The sequence below is a fragment of the Lithobates pipiens genome, unplaced genomic scaffold (assembly GCF_037356315.1).
Source record: "Lithobates pipiens isolate NorthernLeopardFrog02 unplaced genomic scaffold, aLitPip1_a1.2 Scaffold_18, whole genome shotgun sequence".
In the NCBI taxonomy this organism is placed as follows: Eukaryota; Metazoa; Chordata; class Amphibia; order Anura; family Ranidae; genus Lithobates; species Lithobates pipiens.
The window spans coordinates 641,860,440-641,882,329 of NW_027507758.1; the positions used below are offsets into that span (position 1 = coordinate 641,860,440).

Sequence of the window (21,890 nt, forward strand, 5' to 3'; positions counted from 1 at the left end):
CCACCGCCTGTAAAAGAGCTACAAGAAGGCGCGGTGGCCCGGCAGAAGAACCGAAGGCGGCGACAGAAGAACGGAAGGCAGCGGCGACAGAAGACCGGGCCACCGCCTGCAAAAGAGCTACAAGAAGGCGCGGTGGCCCGGCAGAAGAACCGAAGAGGGGGACAAGACCCCCGAAGTCGGGAGAAGAGGCCGGCGGCGGGGAGGAAGAAAGCCGGACTCCTCCGCTAGTAAAAGAGCTACACACAGATAGCGGAGGAGTCCGGCGAGAAGACCCCCGAAGACGGAAGACCCCCGGAGCTGTGCAATAAAATATTTTTTCCCTGTGTTGTGTTTTTTTTTGTACTTTATTTCACAGGTGAATGGGTAGGGGTACATTGTACCCCATACTCATTCACATAGGGTGGGGGGCCGGTATCCGGGGGCCCCCTTCTTAAAGGGGGCTCCCGGATTCCGATAAGCCCCCCGCCCGCAGACCCCGACAACCAACGGCCAGGGTTGTCGGGAAGAGGCCCTTGTCCTCATCAACATGGGGACAAGGTGCTTTGGGGTGGGGGGGCCGCGCGGCCCCCCCTTCCCCAAGGCACCCCCCCATGTTGAGGGCACGCGGCCTGGTACGGCTCAGGAGGGGGGGCGCGCTCGCTCGCCCCCCTTTCCTGGCCGGCCGGGTAGCGTGCTCGGACAAGGGTCTGGTGTGGACTTTGGGGGAACCCCCACGCCGATTTTTTTCGGCGTTGGGGTTCCCCTTTAAGCCCATTCCAGGCGGCGGAGCCCGCGACGTCTCCTTCGCGGGCCCCGCCTACCTGTACACGCGCTCGAAATGGGCGGACTTTCCGAGCGGGAACAGTTTGCTAATTTCGAAAGTAGCCTACACACGGGCGGACTGTTCGCTCAAACACAGTTTCAGCGGACAGTTTTTCGGAATTTCCGAAAGACTTTGTCCGTCCAACTGTCCGCTGAAACTGTCCGCTGAAAGCCCACACACGGGCGGACTGTCCGCCCAAACACTGTTCAGCGGACAAGGTTGGGCGAACAGTCCGCCCGTGTGTACGCGGCCTAAGAGACCCATTTTTTTCAAAAAAGAGTACCTGTCACCACCTATTGCTATTATAGGGGATATTTACATTCCCTGAGAAAATGATGAAAAAAAACAAAAGGAACAGTTTAAAAATAAAATAAATAATAAAAAAAGCACCCCTGTGCCTTCTGTGCTCACACGCAAAGGTGAACGCAAGCATCGGTCTGGTGTGGTATGCACCATGCATGTGAGGTATCACTGCGAAGGTCAGATCGAGGGCACTCATTTTAGCAGTAGACCTCCTCTGTAAATCTAAAGTGGTAAATTGTAAAGGATTTTAAAGGCTTTTTAAAAATGTATGTAGTTTGTCACTGTTGTCGCTGCAATTTTAAAGCATGTCGTATTTGGTATCCATGTACTCGGCATAAGATCATCTTTTTTATTTCATCAAACATTTGGGCTATATAGTGTGTTTTAGTGCGTCAAAGGGAAAAAAAGTGTTTTTTCCCAAAAGAATTGCATTTGAAATATCGCTGCGCAAATACTGTGTGAAAAGAAATTGCAACACCCACCATTTTAATTTGTAGGGCCTTTGCTTTAAAATAAATAATATAATGTTTGGGGGTTCAAAGTAATTTTCTAGCAAAAAATAAATATTTTTACATGTAAACAAAAAGTGTCAGAAAGGGCTTTGTCTTCAAGTGGTTAGAAGAGTGGGTGATGTGACATGAGCTTCTAATGTTGTGCATAAAATGCCAGGACAGTTCAAAATCCCCCCAAATGACCTCATTTTGGAAAGTAGACACCCCAAGCTATTTGCTGAGAGGCATGTCAAGTCCATGGAATATTTTATATTTTGCCACAAGTTTTGGGAAAATTACAAACTAAATGATATATTACTCAAACATGCCATGGGCATATGTGGAATTACACCCCAAAATACATTCTGCTGCTTCTCCTGAGTACGGGGATACCACATGTGTGAGACTTTTCGGGAGCCTAGCTGTATACAGGACCCCGAAATCCAATCACCGCCTTCAGGATTTCTAAGGGCGTAAATTTTTGATTTCACTCCTTACCAGCTATCACAGCTTCGAAGGCCATAAAATGTCAAAATAGCACAAAACCCCCCAAATTCCCCCATTTTGGAAAGTAGACACCCCAAGCTATTTGCTGAGAGGCATGGGGAGTATTTTGCAGATCTCATTTATTTTTAAAAAATTTAGAAAGAAAATAAATGTTTTTTTTCAATTTTCAAAACTTTGTGACAAAAAGTGAGATCTGCAAAATACTCCCCATACCTCTCAGCAGATAGCTTGGGGTGTCTATTTTCCAAAATGGGGTTTACTGAAATTTTTTTATAAGAAAAAGAAGAAAATATCATTTTATTTTCCAGATTTTGGGCTTTCCCTCTTTATATCGCAAAAAATAAAAATCGCAGAGGCAATCAAATACCATCAAAAGAAATCTCTATTTGTGGGGAAAAAAAGGACGTCAATTTTGTTTGGGTACAACTTTGCACGACCGCGCAATTACCAGTTAAAGCAGCGCAGTGCCAAACTGTAAAAAGTGCTCTGGTCTTCGAGGGGCCAATTCTTTAGGGGCTGAAGTGGTTAATAGAGATAAGAGTGATGTCATGTGACCTCCCAGAATCCTCCTCACCTCTCCGGTCAGGTCTGTGTTTTATTAAGAGATAAGAGTGATGTCATGTGACCTCCCAGAATCCTCCTCACCTCTCCGGTCAGGTCTGTGTTTTATTAATAGAGATAAGTGATGTCATGTGACCTCCCAGAATCCTCCTCACCTCTCCGGTCAGGTCTGTGTTTTATTGATAGAGATAAGAGTGATGTCAGATGACCTCCCAGAATCCTCCTCACCTCTCTGGTCAGGTCTGTGTTTTATTGATAGAGATAAGAGTGATGTCATGTGACCTTTCAGAATCCTCCTCACCTCTCCGGTCAGGTCTGTGTTTTATTAATAGAGATAAGAGTGATGTCATGTGACCTCCCAGAATCCTCCTCACCTCTCCGGTCAGGTCTGTGTTTTATTAATAGAGATAAGTGATGTCATGTGACCTCCCAGAATCCTCCTCACCTCTCCGGTCAGGTCTGTGTTTTATTGATAGAGATAAGAGTGATGTCAGATGACCTCCCAGAATCCTCCTCACCTCTCCGGTCAGGTCTGTGTTTTATTAATAGAGATAAGTGATGTCATGTGACCTCCCAGAATCCTCCTCACCTCTCCGGTCAGGTCTGTGTTTTATTAATAGAGATAAGAGTGATGTCATGTGACCTCCCAGAATCCCCCTCACCTCTCTGGTCAGGCCTGTGTTTTATTAATAGAGATAAGAGTGATGTCATGTGACCTCCCAGAATCCTCCTCACCTCTCTGGTCAGGTCTGTGTTTTATTGATAGAGATAAGAGTGATGTCATGTGACCTTTCAGAATCCTCCTCACCTCTCCGGTCAGGTCTGTGTTTTATTAATAGAGATAAGAGTGATGTCATGTGACCTCCCAGAATCCTCCTCACCTCTCTGGTCAGGTCTGTTTTATTAATAGAGATAAGAGTGATGTCATGTGACCTCCCAGAATCCTCCTCACCTCTCTGGTCAGGTCTGTTTTATTAATAGAGATAAGAGTGATGTCATGTGACCTCCCAGAATCCTCCTCACCTCTCCGGTCAGGTCTGTGTTTTATTAATAGCACAAAGCTTTGGCCGTCTACAGTGACATTGAGGATTCCAGTCTCGGGTTGAACACAAATTGCAGTTGCAGTGACAGCGGCCTCCTCCATCTTCAGCACGCTTCATCCTCAGCTGGTGACCAAGGCTGGTGGTTCTCTGGCTGCCCCTCTGACATTTCTGGCCCCCAAGTCACCTTTATGCCATACCCTACACATGTGTACTTTGTGAGTGCATTTTTATTTTTCAATAGATTGTCAATTATTTTTAATACTACACTATGGGGCTGTACTGTTATTTCTTTCAGTGGTGGAAAGTGAGCGCCCTCTCTGGTCTTCTAGTGGCACCTCCTAGATTTAGCTATGTTTAGCACTCTGTGCTATCCTACCCAGACCTTTTATTACTGTTGGTATATATGATTATTATTGTCATTCACCAATTATTATTTTCCACAATTTATATCACTTACTTCTTATTTGGTATGTTTATTTAGTTTGCACATTTTGTATGATGAATCCATTTGGTAGATTCACTACAACTACCATCAACATCATGTCTGGTTTATCAGACCACTCCCGAGTGCTGTAGTGTTTCTGGGCTTTTCGGGCTAATTCATTCCTATATTTACAATTTATGGATACATTAGGGGTCTAATAGACCTCCAATGACTCCCCGTCCTTCACAGCATGTAACCCAGCACAGATCTGCTCAGTTACACGTAACCTGAACTGTAAGAGTGATGGTCTCTATATTGTACGTCAAAGATAGACTAAATAAGGTGTATGCCACAATCAATACACACCTCATATACCACCACCTCCGTGTGTCAACACTGCGCCAGCACCCAACCTCCCCCAGCTGCCACTTGTATATATATCGCTGAATAAATCAAAAAGTAAATATAACCTGACAAATTCACTATGTCAAATCACTATCACCTTGTGGCGCTAAATAGGTATGAGAAGTCCCCCAAAACTATATAATAATGATATACAGAAGGGACTCTCTAACCCTTATTCTGTTCACCTCAAAAAATGTATATATGCAAATATAGAAATAAACATATAAATTAAATATCAGATCACCTTAATTGACCCAATGAATATATGTGCAAAAAAGGAAAAGATATTTTTGTATCAAATCAAATTATATATATATATATATCCTTTCCTTTAAAATGCTGGTGAGGAACACAGTACATTAAACAAAAAATGCAAATGTGTACACTACAACCTAAAATGTGTTTTAAACATACAATAAGAAAGACAAAAAAAAGCAAGTCCTCAATAAAGTGTCCCAAAAAAAGAACAACTTGTAGTGTTATATAGAGAGTCAGCACATCCTTCTCCTGTGTGCTTTCTTATCGGTGTCCCCAAACGATGAAAATCCTTCACCACACCAACAGTGACCCCCTTTAGATGGAGCACTCACCAACTATACCGCCTAGCACTCTCGCACCAGGCTCAACAGGCGTTTTAAATGACTCAATTGAGGATCACAGATGTCCGGCACACAGCATTCAGAAAGTATTATTTCCTCTTTGCAGATTCCAATAAGGTTATCTCCCAAAGTTCCTCAAAGAGAAAAACAGAGGCTTCCCATGGTGTAATACTATAAAATTAACTTTAATAGCACACTTTAAAAGCCACTCAGTAATGCACTCACATGTATAAAACTTGGAACAAGCACTTCAAAGTCACTGCAATCCTTCACATCAGCAAAACTTCACTCTAAGGCATTGGTGGTTACAGTGGATACTGGTCACAGTTAGTAGTGTCAATGATATCTCTCACCCCTCCTTCTGCTGTATGGTACCCTACAGCCAGGTTCCCAATGACACTCTCTCTCCAGTCCTGTTCCTCGTGTTAGAAGCACACACACCTCCGCCTTGTTTGCAGTGTTAAATCAATCAATAGTGGTTGCCAGATAGCCACGCCCCCGACATGTTTCGTCATAGGACTTATTCATGGGATAACACTACAAGTTGTTCTTTTTTTGGGACACTTTATTGAGGACTTGCTTTTTTTTGTCTTTCTTATTGTATGTTTAAAACACAATTTAGGTTGTAGTGTACACATTTGCATTTTTTGTTTAATGTACTGTGTTCCTCACCAGCATTTTAAAGGAAAGGATATATATATATATATATATATATATATATATATATATATATATATAAAATTTGATTTGATACAAAAATATCTTTTCCTTTTTTGCACATATATTCATTGGGTGAATTAAGGTGATCTGATATTTAAATAAGGTGTACCATCATCCACTTAGAAAGGAAAAGGGAAGACTAGAGAACGATCCCAAACCGATTACCCAGAAAAGATCATTGAAGCAGGACTATCGCAGTACAGATATTATACAATGTATACTCAATACTGATAAAAAGTATTATACAGTTTTATTAATACAAAAGACAAGACATTTGATACATTTGTAAAAAGTGCAAAGTAACAATCCATAAATGTCACCAGCATACAAGTTCCCAAACCAGGAGGCTCAAGATATGGTGGGTTTCCATGGATATGGTTCTCAACATGTTTTGCAGTCTTTATAGCACTTCGTCAGGGGAATATCGGCAAGTAAGTATGAGGCCACGTACACACGGGCGGACTGTTCGCCCAACTTTGTTTGTCAAACAGTTTCGGCAAACAGTCCGCTCAAAATTAGCATGGACGGACATGGCCACACACGGCACTTTTTGAGCGGACTGTTTCAGCGAACTGTTTGCCAAACAGTTCGCTCAACTTTTGAAATGAACGGACTCGCCCACGTAAGGCGGAGGCAAATCCGCCCATTTCGAGCGCGTGTACAGGTAGGCGGGGCCCGCGAAGGAGACGTCGCGGGCTCCGCCGCCTGGAATGGACTTAAAGGGGAACCCCAACGCCGAAAAAAATCGGCGTGGGGTACCCCCAAAGTCCACAACAGACCCTTGTCCGAGCACGCTACCCGGCCGGCCAGGAAAGGGGGCGAGCGAGCGCGCCCCCCCTCCTGAGCCGTACCAGGCCGCGTGCCCTCAACATGGGGGGGTGCCTTGGGAAAGGGGGGGCCACGCGGCCCCCCCACCCCAAAGCACCTTGTCCCCATGTTGATGAGGACAAGGGCCTCTTCCCGACAACCCAGGCCGTTGGTTGTCGGGGTCTGCGGGCGGGGGGCTTATCGGAATCCGGGAGCCCCCTTTAAGAAGGGGGCCCCCGGATACCGGCCCCCCACCCTATGTGAATGAGTATGGGGTACAATGTACCCCTACCCATTCACCTGTGAAATAAAGTACAAAAAAAAACACAACACAGAGAAAAAATATTTTATTGCACAGCTCCGGGGGTCTTCCGTCTTCGGGGGTCTTCTCGCCGGACTCCTCCGCTATCTTCGTGTAGCTCTTTTACTAGCGGAGGAGCCCGGCTTTCTTCCTCCCCGCCGCCGGCCTCTTCTCCCGACTTCGGGGGTCTTGTCCCCCTCTTCGGTTCTTCTGCCGGGCCACCGCGCCTTCTTGTAGCTCTTTTGCAGGCGGTGGCCCGGTCTTCTGTCGCCGCTGCCTTCCGTTCTTCTGTCGCCGCCTTCGGTTCTTCTGCCGGGCCACCGCGCCTTCTTGTAGCTCTTTTACAGGCGGTGGCCCGGTCTTCTGTCACCGCGCTGTGCGGTCACTTATATAGTGACAATGGGGCGGTGTCACATGGTATATGTCACATGGGTTGGTCACATGGGTTGATGTCACATGGGGACTATGACATCGTAAGGGGGCGGGGTCACCATGTGACCAACCCATGTGACATATACCATGTGACACCGCCCCATTGTCACTATATAAGTGACCGCACAGCGCGGCTCTGGCATTCCGGCCGGAGAGAGCGACGTGTCAACATCTCCTGGGGAAGAAGAAGAAGAAGAACAAGAAGAAGAAGAAGAACGGAAGGCGGCGACGGCGACAGCGGCGACAGAAGACCGGGCCACCGCCTGTAAAAGAGCTACAAGAAGGCGCGGTGGCCCGGCAGAAGAACCGAAGGCGGCGACAGAAGAACGGAAGGCAGCGGCGACAGAAGACCGGGCCACCGCCTGCAAAAGAGCTACAAGAAGGCGCGGTGGCCCGGCAGAAGAACCGAAGAGGGGGACAAGACCCCCGAAGTCGGGAGAAGAGGCCGGCGGCGGGGAGGAAGAAAGCCGGGCTCCTCCGCTAGTAAAAGAGCTACACGAAGATAGCGGAGGAGTCCGGCGAGAAGACCCCCGAAGACGGAAGACCCCCGGAGCTGTGCAATAAAATATTTTTTCTCTGTGTTGTGTTTTTTTTTGTACTTTATTTCACAGGTGAATGGGTAGGGGTACATTGTACCCCATACTCATTCACATAGGGTGGGGGGCCGGTATCCGGGGGCCCCCTTTCTTAAAGGGGGCTCCCGGATTCCGATAAGCCCCCCGCCCGCAGACCCCGACAACCAACGGCCAGGGTTGTCGGGAAGAGGCCCTTGTCCTCATCAACATGGGGACAAGGTGCTTTGGGGTGGGGGGGCCGCGCGGCCCCCCCTTCCCCAAGGCACCCCCCCATGTTGAGGGCACGCGGCCTGGTACGGCTCAGGAGGGGGGGCGCGCTCGCTCGCCCCCCTTTCCTGGCCGGCCGGGTAGCGTGCTCGGACAAGGGTCTGTTGTGGACTTTGGGGGAACCCCCACGCCGATTTTTTTCGGCGTTGGGGTTCCCCTTTAAGCCCATTCCAGGCGGCGGAGCCCGCGACGTCTCCGTCGCGGGCCCCGCCTACCTTCACACGCGCTCGAAATGAGCAGACTTTCCTCCGAGCGGGAACAGTTTGCTCATTTCGAAAGTAGCCTACACACGGGCGGACTGTTCGCTCAAACACAGTTTCAGCGGACAGTTTTTCGGAATTTACGAAAGACTTTGTCCGTCAAACTGTCCACTGAAACTGTCCGCTGAAAGCCCACACACGAGCGGACTGTCCGCCCAAACACTGTTCAGCGGACAAGGTTGGGCGAACAGTCCGCCCGTGTGTACGCGGCCTTACAGTATTACGCACTATGTATCAAAACAATTGAATTACATATATAAAACATTACATTCAATGGAAGAAATGAAACAAGGAGGAATAAAACGAAGGGAGATGTTGCTTCCCCAGTACCCAAAGCCTCAGCCGAGGTCAGAGCACCACCAAGTATCCCCCCCCCCGATGGCTGCGGGGGATGTGCAATCAATGGACGTGTATCTATATTAATTGGTTAATAAAGATGGAATAAGAATAATATACAATCCAGCGACTTCAATAGAAAAGATGAGGAGAAAAAGGGAAAGAAAAACAGGGGGGAGGGGTTTGGGGGGTTTAGAGAGAAAGGGGAAAGGAAAGGGAGGAAGAGAAAAAGGAGGGAGGAGAGAGGGAAGGGGGAGGAGGAAGGAAAGTAAAGGGTCTGGTATATATTTGGGGGGTCTCTATACAGTTTTTCATGCTTTCTGTTGGATGGGCTACAGAAAATGTGACATTTTACAAAGGAAAAATTAATTGGTTTAAATTGACAGAAAATGACATTTCATTGCCGGCTTCTTTTTTTTAAGCAGCACAAAGACCCTCCAAAGACCCCCAAATACACAGAAGAGCCTCAGGGGGGTCTGTGTGCTGCTTTGGTAACATTTCCTTTATAAATGTCACAACAACTGCACTCTTTTCTAATAAAATGTTTTTAGAATTACAAAGAAATGACCTCACAGCGGGAGGAATGAGTGTGACATGCAGGGAGGTTAATTGGCTTCTGTCCAAAATTGTCCCCAGTATATGAATGGGGACCTCGGATTGTGGCTCCTTGAGGGTCGGGACCGATGTGAGTGTGCGATGTACAGGGATAGGGACAATTGTACACACTCAGGATGAACTGGATGGACTGGTTCAACCTCGCTAACTATGTAATTATGTAACAACATTCATTTAACTATTTTTTTTAAATATTTAGAAAAGCTACAAAATGGATGAGAGGAAATGACTCCATTTTTATTTTTCTCCTGCTATCAATGGCCGACACGGTACAACACTTCATCCATGTCTTTGGTGATCTCTGATCTCCTTATCAACTGTTTCTTCCATGATGAAGATCAGCCATGGAGTATATCTGAGGTGTATATCAGGGTGTGCTTCTTCTCCACATGAGAGCTGTGATGTCCAGCAACATTCATATAGAAGACATTTCCCGCACTCAAGGCACTAATACACCTCGAGGGTTGTGTGGGATCCCTGATGTACAGGAAGGCAGGACTTCAGTGAGGAACAATTCCCTCACTCAGGACAGGAATACGGCTTCTCCCCCGTGTGAGATTTCTGATGTCTGGAAAGACTGGACTTTTCTGAAAAACATTTCCCGCACTCAGGACAGGACTATGGCTTCTCCCCCATGTGAGATCTCTGATGTTTGTAAAGATGGGACTTCTGTGAAAAACATTTCCCACACCCAGGACAGGAATACGGCTTCTCCCCCGTGTGAGATCTCTGATGTGTGGAAAGACTGGACTTCTCTGAAAAACATTTCCCGCACTCAGGACAGGAATACGGCTTCTCCCCCATGTGAGATCTCTGATGTTTGTAAAGATGGGACTTCTGTGAAAAACATTTCCCACACTCAGGACAGGAATACGGCTTCTCCCCCGTGTGAGATCTCTGATGTGCAGAAAGACTGGACTTTTCTGAAAAACATTTCCCGCACTCAGGACAGGAATATGGCTTCTCCCCCATGTGAGATCTCTGATGTTTGTAAAGATGGGACTTCTGTGAAAAACATTTCCCACACTCAGGACAGGAATATGGCTTCTCCCCTGTGTGAGATCTCTGATGTGTGGAAAGACTGGACTTCTCTGAAAAACATTTCCCGCACTCAGGACAGGAATACGGCTTCTCCCCCGTGTGACATCTCTGATGTGAGGAAAGACTGGACTTCTGTGAAAAACATTTCCCACACTCAGGACAGGAATACGGCTTCTCTCCTGTGTGAGATCTCTGATGTGAGGAAAGAGTGGACTTGTGTGAAAAACATTTCCCGCACTCAGGACAGGAATATGGCTTCTTCTCTGTGTGAGATTTCTGATGTGTGTAAAGATAGGATTTCACTGAAAAACATTTCCCACACTCAGGACAGGAATATGGCTTCTCCCCGGTGTGAGATCTTTTATGCCTATTAAGTCTGGATTTAGAAGGGAAACTCTTCCCGCACTCAGTACAGGAAAAGCTCTTCTCTGTTGGAAGGACGGCCCCGTCCCACACAGTCTGAGGTTCCTCGGGATAAGAGGAATATGATGGTCCATCTACACTGTGTGGTGCCGGATGGACATTTGAGGTAGTCGGGTTTTCTCCTGGACTATACTGTGTGATGTCCTCATCTTCTACTTTACAGTCTGGAGACAAAGTGAGACAATCCTCTGAGGTTTTCCTCATCTCCCGTCCATCTACTAAAATAGAAATACAAAGATTATTACTAGACATCAGCTGATTGGTTCCCCTAAACCAGGACTCCGCCCACATCAGGCAGCTTTGTCTCTGAGGATATTACAATTCCCCCCTCAAGGTAACTAGTAAATGGGTCCTCTGATCTCCTACCAGATCATTTCTTTATTCATGGACCTTAGTCAGAGAGGGAGGAAACAACGAGAACTGTCTTCTATAGGAGTGACAGTGATGAGGGGATTGTAGGACGAGTGTTCTGCTTCTCGTTATTGAACTGTTGTATAACACAGACAGTCAGACAGCTTAACAATAATTCAGAAGTCAATAAACGTGAGACATCAGATCTGTATCTATTCTTTTTTCCAAATAACTTTGTAAAACTACAACATGAGCATAAAAAACATGTGTGTCAGTACATTACAACATTATACAGCAGCCTCACTCTATCAGTGAAAGAACTCACAGACAATTCCACCATTAGTCCAGGAATAGTTAAGATCTCTACTGCATGCAGTCTGCTTGGATCAAGGACCAATCATGAAATGAAGGAAATACAGTTCCATGTTAAAGGTCACTACCTTTCACTGTGAAGAAAATATCACTTCCTGTCAAGCTGTGGCAAAATAATAACTAACTCTGACCACTAGATGGCAGCAACGTCAAAATAACATTTCAGTATAATCTGTAACAGCACATAGCACATATTACTATGAAAAATATGGGCAGAACAACGAGTGTCCCCTCCCCCTCTATCACTCATTGCCATCTTCCCAACACAAGAAGTCCTGCACTTCCTTATTTAGTCCATGATTTAGTCATGAATAACAGCGGGGCTGAGCCCCACCAGAGGTCAGAGAGTGAGGACGGGGGGAGAACAACCAAGATGAAGACTGGACTGATCCTGAAGACCCCCATCATTGTGTTATTGACTCCTCCCTCATTATCACTTTCTGTTTAAGGTTCCAAAGTCTGAGGATGTTATCACATTATTATCACCATGTAAAAGTCTGTCCTCCAATCACATCATCAGATATAAAATGTCCAGCTAGTAGGAAATGGGTGTAACAAAAGAGAACACATATTATGTGTATATATAGCAGTGGATACAGGGGAGAGAGCAGAAGACAGGAGTATGTAATGTACAATATAGAGTATATAGTGCAGGGGTCAGGAGTATGTAATCTACAAAATAGAGTGTATAGAGGAAGACGGCCCTAAAATTTTTCACTCGAATACTCGAAAATGATGGCTGCCTCGGAGGAGGGGGGCGAGCACCACCAGCAGGCGGAGGTTGAACAGGAGCTGTTGTACTAGCCAGGGGAAGAGAGGAGAGGAAGAGTCAAGCTGGCCTATCATCAGAGAGCGGGGATTGCCCAATTTAACAGCTTTCATTGGAATTGCTGGGTTCCCGTTGCCGCTCACCATCACACAGTCCCGCCTCCTCGCTGCTCACCGTCACATACAGCCTGCCTCCTCACCCAGCACCGCTGATCTCACACAGTCCCAGCCTCCTCGCCCGGCAAATTTGATAGACAGAACATCGGTCCAATGTCGGGAGGCACTGGGTGAATAGGCGGGACTGTGTGATGTGAGCGGTGAGGAGGCGGGACTGTGTGATGGTGAGCGGCACCGGGAACCCAGCAATTCAAACGAAAGCTGTTACAGTAGGAAATCCCCACTCCCTGATCATAGGCCAGCTCAACTCTTCCTCTGCACAGGTGAGACTGTACTAATGGAAAGTGATCAAAGGATTACAGGCTGATATCATCCAGTCCCCGCCCTACTCTGGACCAATCAGTGAGCAGTATGGGTGGAGGAATGTATTTAGTGTTAATGACCCACCTGTGCTGATCTCTGTAGGAGTGCCCTCCTCTATAAATGTCCCCGTTATTCCATCCTCCTCCATAGACTGCTGATCATCCCTCACATACCTCTCTTCTTCTTCTGATTTCACCTCAAATTCTATATCCATTGGATCTCCACTCTAAACCAAGAAAATGAGAGAGAATATCATCTGTAAGATAGAAGATTTATTATTGTGACATCACATACAAAATACACACATTGTCTACATGAGTCTGTGTTTTATAAGCTCTGTCCCACCAACCTTGCAATATTGAGGGATGGTGAGGTCTCCCTGTGTGGAATCCCGGGAATACAGAGGACGGGGACATCTCTCTGGTGGGTTTCTGTAGCTGGATGACTCCACCATGGTGTCCTGGTACAGATCTTTGTGTTCTTTTAGAAACTTTGACTTCTCCATCACCCCATCCTCATCATCCTCCTCTTTTATCTCTTCTTTAACTTCAACTTTAGAATCTCTCAGGTTTCCACTCTGAATATATTTAGTCAAAAGGCCTCCAAAATCAATAGGATACCATCATCCCAATACGTATATAAGAAAAAACTGGGCATATAGCTCAGAACAACCAAGAGGAAACAACCTCAAAGAGATGAATTTCCAATTGGTTCAGTGGGAACAGGGACTATTACGGTATCAGAAAATATTGTGAAACAATCGTTAAAACACAATTACATTTTATTATAATTTGATCCATATAACAGATAATACAAAAACATTGCTGTAGCAGAACCACATTATTAAATCCAATCACAGGACCCAATTGGTTCAAGTTCTAAACAATTAAATGTTTTACGGAGATACAGAGATGACGCATAAATCCGACCGGTTTCGCGGTACTAAGAACACCGCTTCCTCAGGGAACGTCACTTTTATAAATCTAGTATGAAAAATATATATATGAGTATACAATAATATCATACAAATATCAGAAAGTTTTTTACAGAAAAAAGAGATAACAGTAACAGCAGTAGTGAATAGACAATACATCAACATTACATTAGAAAAAACAGTGTTGGATCATAACTCACCCCTGGAGCTCCCAACCCACAGCACACGAGCGACCTACTTCGAGACACCCTCAGAACAGGGTGCCCCCCCTAAGGGCGGACACGGGGGGCAAGGTGGAGAGACTCTGAACAGCGCATACAAGGACTGGAAAAATAATAATGATGCAATGGTCCATTTAGATGGTGTTCAATAGAGAGGGATAAGTATATCAGAGACCATGGGCTGGTAAGATAGAGCAGTATAAAAGAATGAGTAAAGAGATGGATAGATAAGATCTCTCATGTTAACAAAAGGCACCCAGTGAGCCATGGTCAATAAAAGCAGTGTGCACCTCAGAGGATTATTATTGTTTAAGCGGAAGACATACCCCAAATACATTGGATAGTTAGATCAAATATTTCTATGATGTCACCAAATTTTCTATAAGGGATGTCCAGAATTTCAATTACAGATTTTTCCTGGTTCAGAATAAAGGGTAAGCATAGTTAGTCAATGACCAAGCCATTTAAACCCCCAACCCGGAAGTGTTCAGGGCACAGTGGTGTGCTCCTTAATCCTGTCCCCGCATCACGGCGCATGCGCGGATGTACTCGTGCGCACGAGTACATCCGCGCATGCGCCGTGATGCGGGGACAGGATTAAGGAGCACACCACTGTGCCCTGAACACTTCCGGGTTGGGGGTTTAAATGGCGCGCTCGAGATTTGAATCTTCAGAGCGCTGCCTGTGTGGAGACGAGCAATGCGTAGGACCTCTGAGCTTCAGGTATTGTCCCTTCATTCTGACTCTATATATGTTTCAGCTACATGCATTTCTTCTCCTGGTCCGTTTAAATGCTTGGTCATTGACTAACTATGCTTACCCTTTATTCTGAACCAGGAAAAATCTGTAATTGAAATTATGGACATCCCTTATAGAAAATTTGGTGACATCATAGAAATATTTGATCTAACTATCCAATGTATTTGGGGTATGTCTTCCGCTTAAACAATAATAATCCTCTGAGGTGCACACTGCTTTTATTGACCATGGCTCACTGGGTGCCTTTTGTTAACATGAGAGATCTTATCTATCCATCTCTTTACTCATTCTTTTATACTGCTCTATCTTACCAGCCCATGGTCTCTGATATACTTATCCCTCTCTATTGAACACCATCTAAATGGACCATTGCATCATTATTATTTTTCCAGTCCTTGTATGCGCTGTTCAGAGTCTCTCCACCTTGCCCCCCGTGTCCGCCCTTAGGGGGGGCACCCTGTTCTGAGGGTGTCTCGAAGTAGGTCGCTCGTGTGCTGTGGGTTGGGAGCTCCAGGGGTGAGTTATGATCCAACACTGTTTTTTCTAATGTAATGTTGATGTATTGTCTATTCACTACTGCTGTTACTGTTATCTCTTTTTTCTGTAAAAAACTTTCTGATATTTGTATGATATTATTGTATACTCATATATATATTTTTCATACTAGATTTATAAAAGTGACGTTCCCTGAGGAAGCGGTGTTCTTAGTACCGCGAAACCGGTCGGATTTATGCGTCATCTCTGTATCTCCGTAAAACATTTAATTGTTTAGAACTTGAACCAATTGGGTCCTGTGATTGGATTTAATAATGTGGTTCTGCTACAGCAATGTTTTTGTATTATCTGTTATATGGATCAAATTATAATAAAATGTAATTGTGTTTTAACGATTGTTTCACAATATTTTCTGATACCGTAATAGTCCCTGTTCCCACTGAACCAATTGGAAATTCATCTCTTTGAGGTTGTTTCCTCTTGGTTGTTCTGAGCTATATGCCCAGTTTTTTCTCACTCTGAATATATAATAAAAATGGCATCAATGGTAACAATGCAGATAATGTACAGATCCTAATGATACTATCAGTGATTGTTCCTCATCTACCTGATGATGGTGGGGGATGGTGTGACCTTCCTGTGTGGAATCCCGGGAATACAGAGGACGGGGACATCTCTCTGGTGGGTTCCCATTACTGGATCCATCTGTAGGAAACACACACACTGACTGAATACATTGTTTCTATGTGTTTATCAGATGATGGGGGATCTAGGTGGAGCCTCCGTACTGCTCTCTCCTTTACAATAAAGTCTCCTCTTACCCGGTGATGTGAGGGGCGGCTGATTGTCCATCATGACGTCCTTGTAGAGATCCTTGTGTCCTTCTAAATACTCCCACTCCTCCATGGAGAAATAGACAGTGACATCCTGACACCTTATAGGAACCTGACACACACAATGATACAGTCACCATCCAGACACATCCCTTGTCTGTTACTGGATAATGTCCCAGAATTCCCAGAATCCTCCTCACCTCTCCTGTCAGCAGCTCCATCATCTTCTTGGTGACTTCTAGAATCTTCTCCATGTTGTGTCTCTCAGGTTTTAGGGAGTCACATGGAGGCACTGTGATGGTCATATGATCACCTGACTTCACAAGAGGAAATCTCTGTATTGAGGAACCAATAGGAATATCATGTTAGAATCCCAGAATCCTCCTCACCTCTCCGGTCAGGTCTGTGTTTTATTAATAGAGATAAGAGTGATGTCATATGACCGCCCAGAATCCTCCTCACCTCTCTCCGGTCAGGTCTGTGTTTTATTAAGAGATAAGAGTGATGTCATGTGACCTCCCAGAATCCTCCTCACCTCTCCAGTCAGGTCTGTGTTTTATTAATAGAGATAAGAGTGATGTCATGTGACCTCCCAGAATCCTCCTCACCTCTCCGGTCAGGTCTGTGTTTTATTAATGGAGATAAGAGTGATGTCATGTGACCTCCCAGAATCCTCCTCACCTCTCCGGTCAGGTCTGTGTTTTATTAATAGAGATAAGAGTGATGTCATGTGACCCCCCAGAATCCTCCTCACCTCTCCGGTCAGGTCTGTGTTTTATTAATAGAGATAAGAGTGATGTCATGTGACCCCCCAGAATCCTCCTCACCTCTCCAGTCAGCAGGTAGATGATCTCCAGGGTGAGGTTTAGTATCTTCTCAGTCATGTGACTCCGGTCCTCCTCCATCCTCATTGGTGGCGTCATTTGATCTATACAGGTCTCTTTGTAGACGGATAACTTTGGGAAATGAAAGTAAGAATTATTTGGATGGTGTTGGTCACACAATAATAGGATGTTGATGTGAGGGGGTAATAGGAGGGTTGCTGTACATTTAACAACTACTCCCCCATGGGAAGACATTTAGTTTGGACTGTTTGCTACATTTTTGAGGTGCGGGACCCTCTTGGCTGCTGGATCAGATATTCCCTTTTCTCTGTTGGTTTTGTTTAGTTTCTGAGCTGGATATGATTGGTTTTATATCTGCAGACAAGGAATGATAAATACGATCCTTCCTTTGACTTGTTTGCTCTGAGGCAGTGCTGTGAGGACAATGTCAGGTCATCATGGTGTCCAGGAAGGGGAACTTGCTGACTTTTGGTCGGAGTTGTTGGCTAATCAGGATAATTGCCAGAACTCCGGCTGCAAGGCTCCAATCTCCGGCAGCCTGCTGACTGATCGGAGTGATGTCACTGTCACTCTCTGCAGTAAGAGAAGGGATGGGATTGGATAGCAGGAGGACGCTGCTGGTGGAGTACAGAACTGTGGGGGAGGAGTCAGTTTTGTTCTCTCCAATAGCAACCCCTCTGCCATCTATGCTGATTATGAAGATTTTAACATGTAAGTGTACTATTTGTTTTTATGGAATAAATGACTTCATCATTCTAATGAGGATCTCGCGCTGTCATTTCTTTGTTGTTTGAGCTTCTTGGATCTTCCCGGATCTTTATCTGACAAGCTGCAGGACCCTTGTATGTTGGAATGAACATTTGTCCTCATCATGCTGTTACCATAGACTGCTGTCTGTTGGGCTGGACCTTGTAGTGCACATTACTGGTGAGTGTGTTTTATTTCAGTGCTGGTAGGAGGACAGCAGGGGGGAGGGGTTTGTTCTCTTGGTCTATTTTGTATCCTGTAACATATTTCTAGAACGGTGAAATGGTGTCCTTCACTTGCTGGCAGAAGCTCTTTAAAAGAGAAGTATGATTTATTTTCTTTCAGATTCATACTTACCTAGGTGGATGCAGCATCGGTCCCCCGGCACCTCTTCACTGAGAACCGATCGATCTAACATCTGCGATGGCTCGGTTCTCACAGCTCCGCCCCCGCGCTCACTGGAGCTGTGGAGGGGCGGGGAGAGCCCGTCTCAGTCTCTCAGTGGCTCGCTGAGAGGCTGAGATGGCCATCAGTCCAGGCACCTGGAAGATCCAGACTTCATTGTCGTGATGATGCGGTGCCTGGACTGATTCCAGTGATGTCACCAGAGAGCCGACTTCAGCCCGATCTCTGCTGAAAACAGGTCACAAGAGTGCAAAACGACCTGCACTCCTGTAACCCATAGGAGAAGCCCAGCCAAGCCATCTCAGGCTGGACTTCTCCTTTATGGAGGTCAGAAAAGTATGTGCAGGTGGGTGAGAGGAGCATCAGAGACCAACAGCCTGTGTAGTGTAATAATTGTCCTTTGTAGGCCATGTATGGTCAGGATGGTCATTGTCTTGTCTATTTATTGTCAGAGATGTTTGTTTAGAGGAACATATTACTAGAATTTATCTCTGAAATGAAGAGAATGTTCCGGCCCTGTAAGTGGGGAAATTTTCTGCACCTGAAGGGGTTAATCTAGGTTTCCACACTATATATGTGTGTATCATCATCTGCTGGAGATAAAAGACATCACAGTGACTATGGAGGAAGAGGACGGACATGATGGGGGGTTACTGGGTGTAAATAGAAGATTAGATCTTATTACCTCGGCTTCTGCCACTTCCAGCAACGTCTCCTCGCTACTTCCCGACTCACCTCTCACCCGGAACTTCCTGTGTGTACCTGACATCACTTCCTGTCTGTATTCCATAGAGACTTCCTGTCTGGGTAGAAGTAAGATCACCATCTTGTGGAGTTCAGAGGAACTGCAGCCCCAGGAAATTACTCATTATAACCATGTATAACAAGGCAAAGTTAAAAACATAACTCAACAACTAAATTGAATTTTTTGATGAAGAAAATGAAAAAATATATATATTAAAAAGCATAAATATATATATATATATATATATAGTCCACTCATAATGAATATGTTAAACATAAATTGCAAGGATGTAATGTTTACATAGGAATGGTGGTTGAGATCTCTCCAAGTACAAACACTTCCATAGTTGCCAACTGTCCCGAATTTCCAGGGATTAGGACATTTGTCCCGAATTCATTTTGTCCCTGGAAATTCGGCTTGTCCCGGGAAATTCAAATTTACAATTTTTCGCTGCCGGCCGCTAGAGGTTTGCGGCCGGCGGAGACAATGTCCTCCAAGCCATTTTAAAGAAGACAAGAAGCTGGTCTTCAATGGAGCTCAGATGCTGCGTCGCCGCCAGTGTCTGCAAAGTGCAGTGTGGGCGGCGCCAACAGTTCAAAGTCAGCGCGGCAACGACGGCTTGGAAGACAGGAAATCATATGTCCTGTCTGGGCCAGTCCGTGCAGTGAGTATGTCGGGGCCAGTCCGTGCAGTATGTGGGGGCCAGTCTGGAGATGTGGGGGCCAGTCTGGTGATGTGGAGGCCAGTCTGTGCATTATGTGGGGGCCAGTCTGTGGATGTGGGGGCCAGTCTGTGGAGTATGTGGGGGCCAGTCTGAGTATGTGGGGGCCAGTCTGGATGTGGGGGCCAGTCTGTGGATGTGGGGGCCAGTCTGTGGATGTGGGGGCTAGTCTGTGGATGTGGGGGCCAGTCTGTGGATGTGGGGGCCAGTCTGGATGTGGGGGCCAGTCTGTGGATGTGGGGGCCAGTCTGTGGATGTGGGGGCCAGTCTGTGCAGTATGTCAGGGCCAGTCTGTGCAGTATGTCGGGGCCCGTCTGTGCAGTATGTCGGGGCCAGTCTGTGCATTATGTCGGGGCCAGTCTGTGCAGTATGTCGGGGCCAGTCTGTGTATGGGGGGGCGGTCTGTGGATGGGGGAGCCAGTCTGTGGATGCCGGGGCCAGTCTGGATGTCAGAGGGGCACCAGATGTAAGGAGGGGCTCCGCTGATGGACACAGATGTGAGGAAGGTACCTCTGATGGGGCACCTGATGTAAGGACAGACTCCACTTGGGACACCTGATGGCATCTGGTGGCAGGCAACGTGGCTAGTGACGCTCTCATGGCTCCCACTGATTCTGCATTATGGTGAGTTGAATGATTTAATTTCATATTACAATGTAATAATAGAAATAATGCGCTTCAATCATCCTGACACCATAACAATCATGGCGCCGGGATGATTGAAGCTTTAACACCAGGTATTTGGAGTATCTTTATCTGCTGATTGTCAAACTCTAGAAAAATACATATTGCTATTGTGGTGTAGGATCGGGGGGCTGCTGTCTCTCCTTTCCCTCTACGCACCTCCTTTCCCTCTCCCCCCCGCATTCATCTCAGACTCTAACCACACCCCTTTGAGCCATGCCCCATGTAAGCCACGCCCACTATTTTACGTAAACCACGAGCGCCGCATTTTCACCCTTTTCTATGCCGCACCTATAACTGCATGCCCCGCCCCCTAATTATAATACAACTCTGCCTACTGCCAAAAAAGTGTCCTGAATTATTTTTTTTACAATGTTGGCAACTATGCACTTCCTGGTATATAAATAAAATAATTAATGTGACAAAAGCTGTAAAACAATAAAAAATCTATAGACTGAGTCACCCACTTCATCCATAAAGGCATTGTGATTCCAGATCTTCTATCTTCACATAGAAGGAGGACTCATCAACATACGTCCCAACTTTTTGAGATGGGAATGCGGGACACCTATTAACAAAAGTATGTAGGCATCAGACACACCCTCGCCACGTCCCCTTAAAGGAGAATCATACAAAAAAATGATTGGTTAAACCCGCAAGTGCTTTTTTACCACTACTATTTCTTTACACTGGCTGTTAAAATTTACAAATGCAGCAATTTAGAAATTGAATGAAAGGTTTAGCTCTGGGAAACAATTTCTGAAAGATAAAAAGTGCATTTTATATACAATTATATAGATCAGACCAAAATGAGGGACAAATGAGGAGGAAAGAGGGACAGAGGGACATTGTTCCAAATCAGGGACAGTCCCTCGAAATCAGGAACAGTTGGGACCTATGCATCGGTGATTTCATACATTTGTTTGGGTAGAACAATCCTCAGAAGGGATCATGTAGGATGACAGGAAAGGCTCCTGACTGGTGAGATCCAACAGACATCCCAACTCTCCCACATTACGGCTGTGGCTCCCTGACACCCGCAAGTGCTGCCCAATATCCCGGCTGCAGGGCCAATTCTGGGCGGTTGTGCAGGGTGCAGCCAGAGCCGGCGATACTGCTAGTCAAAACTAGGCAGTCGCCTAGGGCGCAGCCACAACTGCTGGCTTACCTACTCTCCATTAGACATGTGCATTCGTTTTTGTCCGAATGCATTTTCGTCCGAATTTCAGGTATTTTCGTTTTCGTTTTGACAAACGATAACGAAAGCACAGAACCCGAAAAACGAAAGATCCGACATAAATAAATGCTTTATTTTCATTTTCATTGTTACAACAGTTCGATATAGAATAGGAGATTCGACATGACTCTGACAACAATCTGTGTCTATAGAACCTGTGGTCGAATGTGCCTAACCTTACCTCTATTAGTCCAAGATTATATAGAGAAAATATTCGACAGAGAAAAAAGATTTGACAGAGAGAAAAGATTCTGCAAGTTACTGTCCTAAAAAGTGTTTGGGGACCCGGGTCCTGCCCCAGGGGACATGGATCAATGCAAAAAAAAGTTTTAAAACTGAAGTTTTTTCGGGAGCAGTGATTTTAACCACTTAATAACCGCC

The 21,890-nt window shown here is 45.7% G+C and overlaps 4 protein-coding genes across 8 annotated transcripts in view; 1 reads left to right on the forward strand and 3 right to left on the reverse strand.

Moving 5' to 3' along the window:
* The window catches only part of LOC143986903 (uncharacterized), a 1,023,878-nt gene that overhangs the window by 926,987 nt on the left and 75,001 nt on the right, over positions 1-21,890 (reverse strand). The gene's annotated exons all lie outside the window — the stretch shown is intronic.
* Positions 1-21,890, forward strand: part of LOC143989536 (uncharacterized) — a 297,691-nt gene that overhangs the window by 242,876 nt on the left and 32,925 nt on the right. The window lies entirely within an intron of this gene.
* The window catches only part of LOC143989915 (uncharacterized), an 85,590-nt gene continuing 73,364 nt past the window's right edge, over positions 9,665-21,890 (reverse strand). The window contains exon 3 of the mRNA XM_077490188.1: positions 9,665-10,910. Within this exon, the coding sequence (XP_077346314.1) occupies positions 10,067-10,910 (844 nt within the window). The 3' untranslated portion in view covers positions 9,665-10,066. The remainder of the gene's footprint in view (positions 10,911-21,890) is intronic.
* LOC143989853 (uncharacterized) lies at positions 12,991-19,053 on the reverse strand. Its single transcript, XM_077490131.1, has 6 exons — positions 18,808-19,053; positions 16,953-17,081; positions 16,114-16,460; positions 15,900-15,997; positions 13,233-13,460; positions 12,991-13,109 (listed from the first exon to the last, which is right to left on the reverse strand). Exons 1-4 carry the CDS (start codon positions 18,946-18,948, stop codon positions 15,985-15,987), a joined length of 630 nt encoding a protein of 209 aa, XP_077346257.1. The 5' UTR covers positions 18,949-19,053; the 3' UTR covers positions 12,991-13,109; positions 13,233-13,460; positions 15,900-15,984.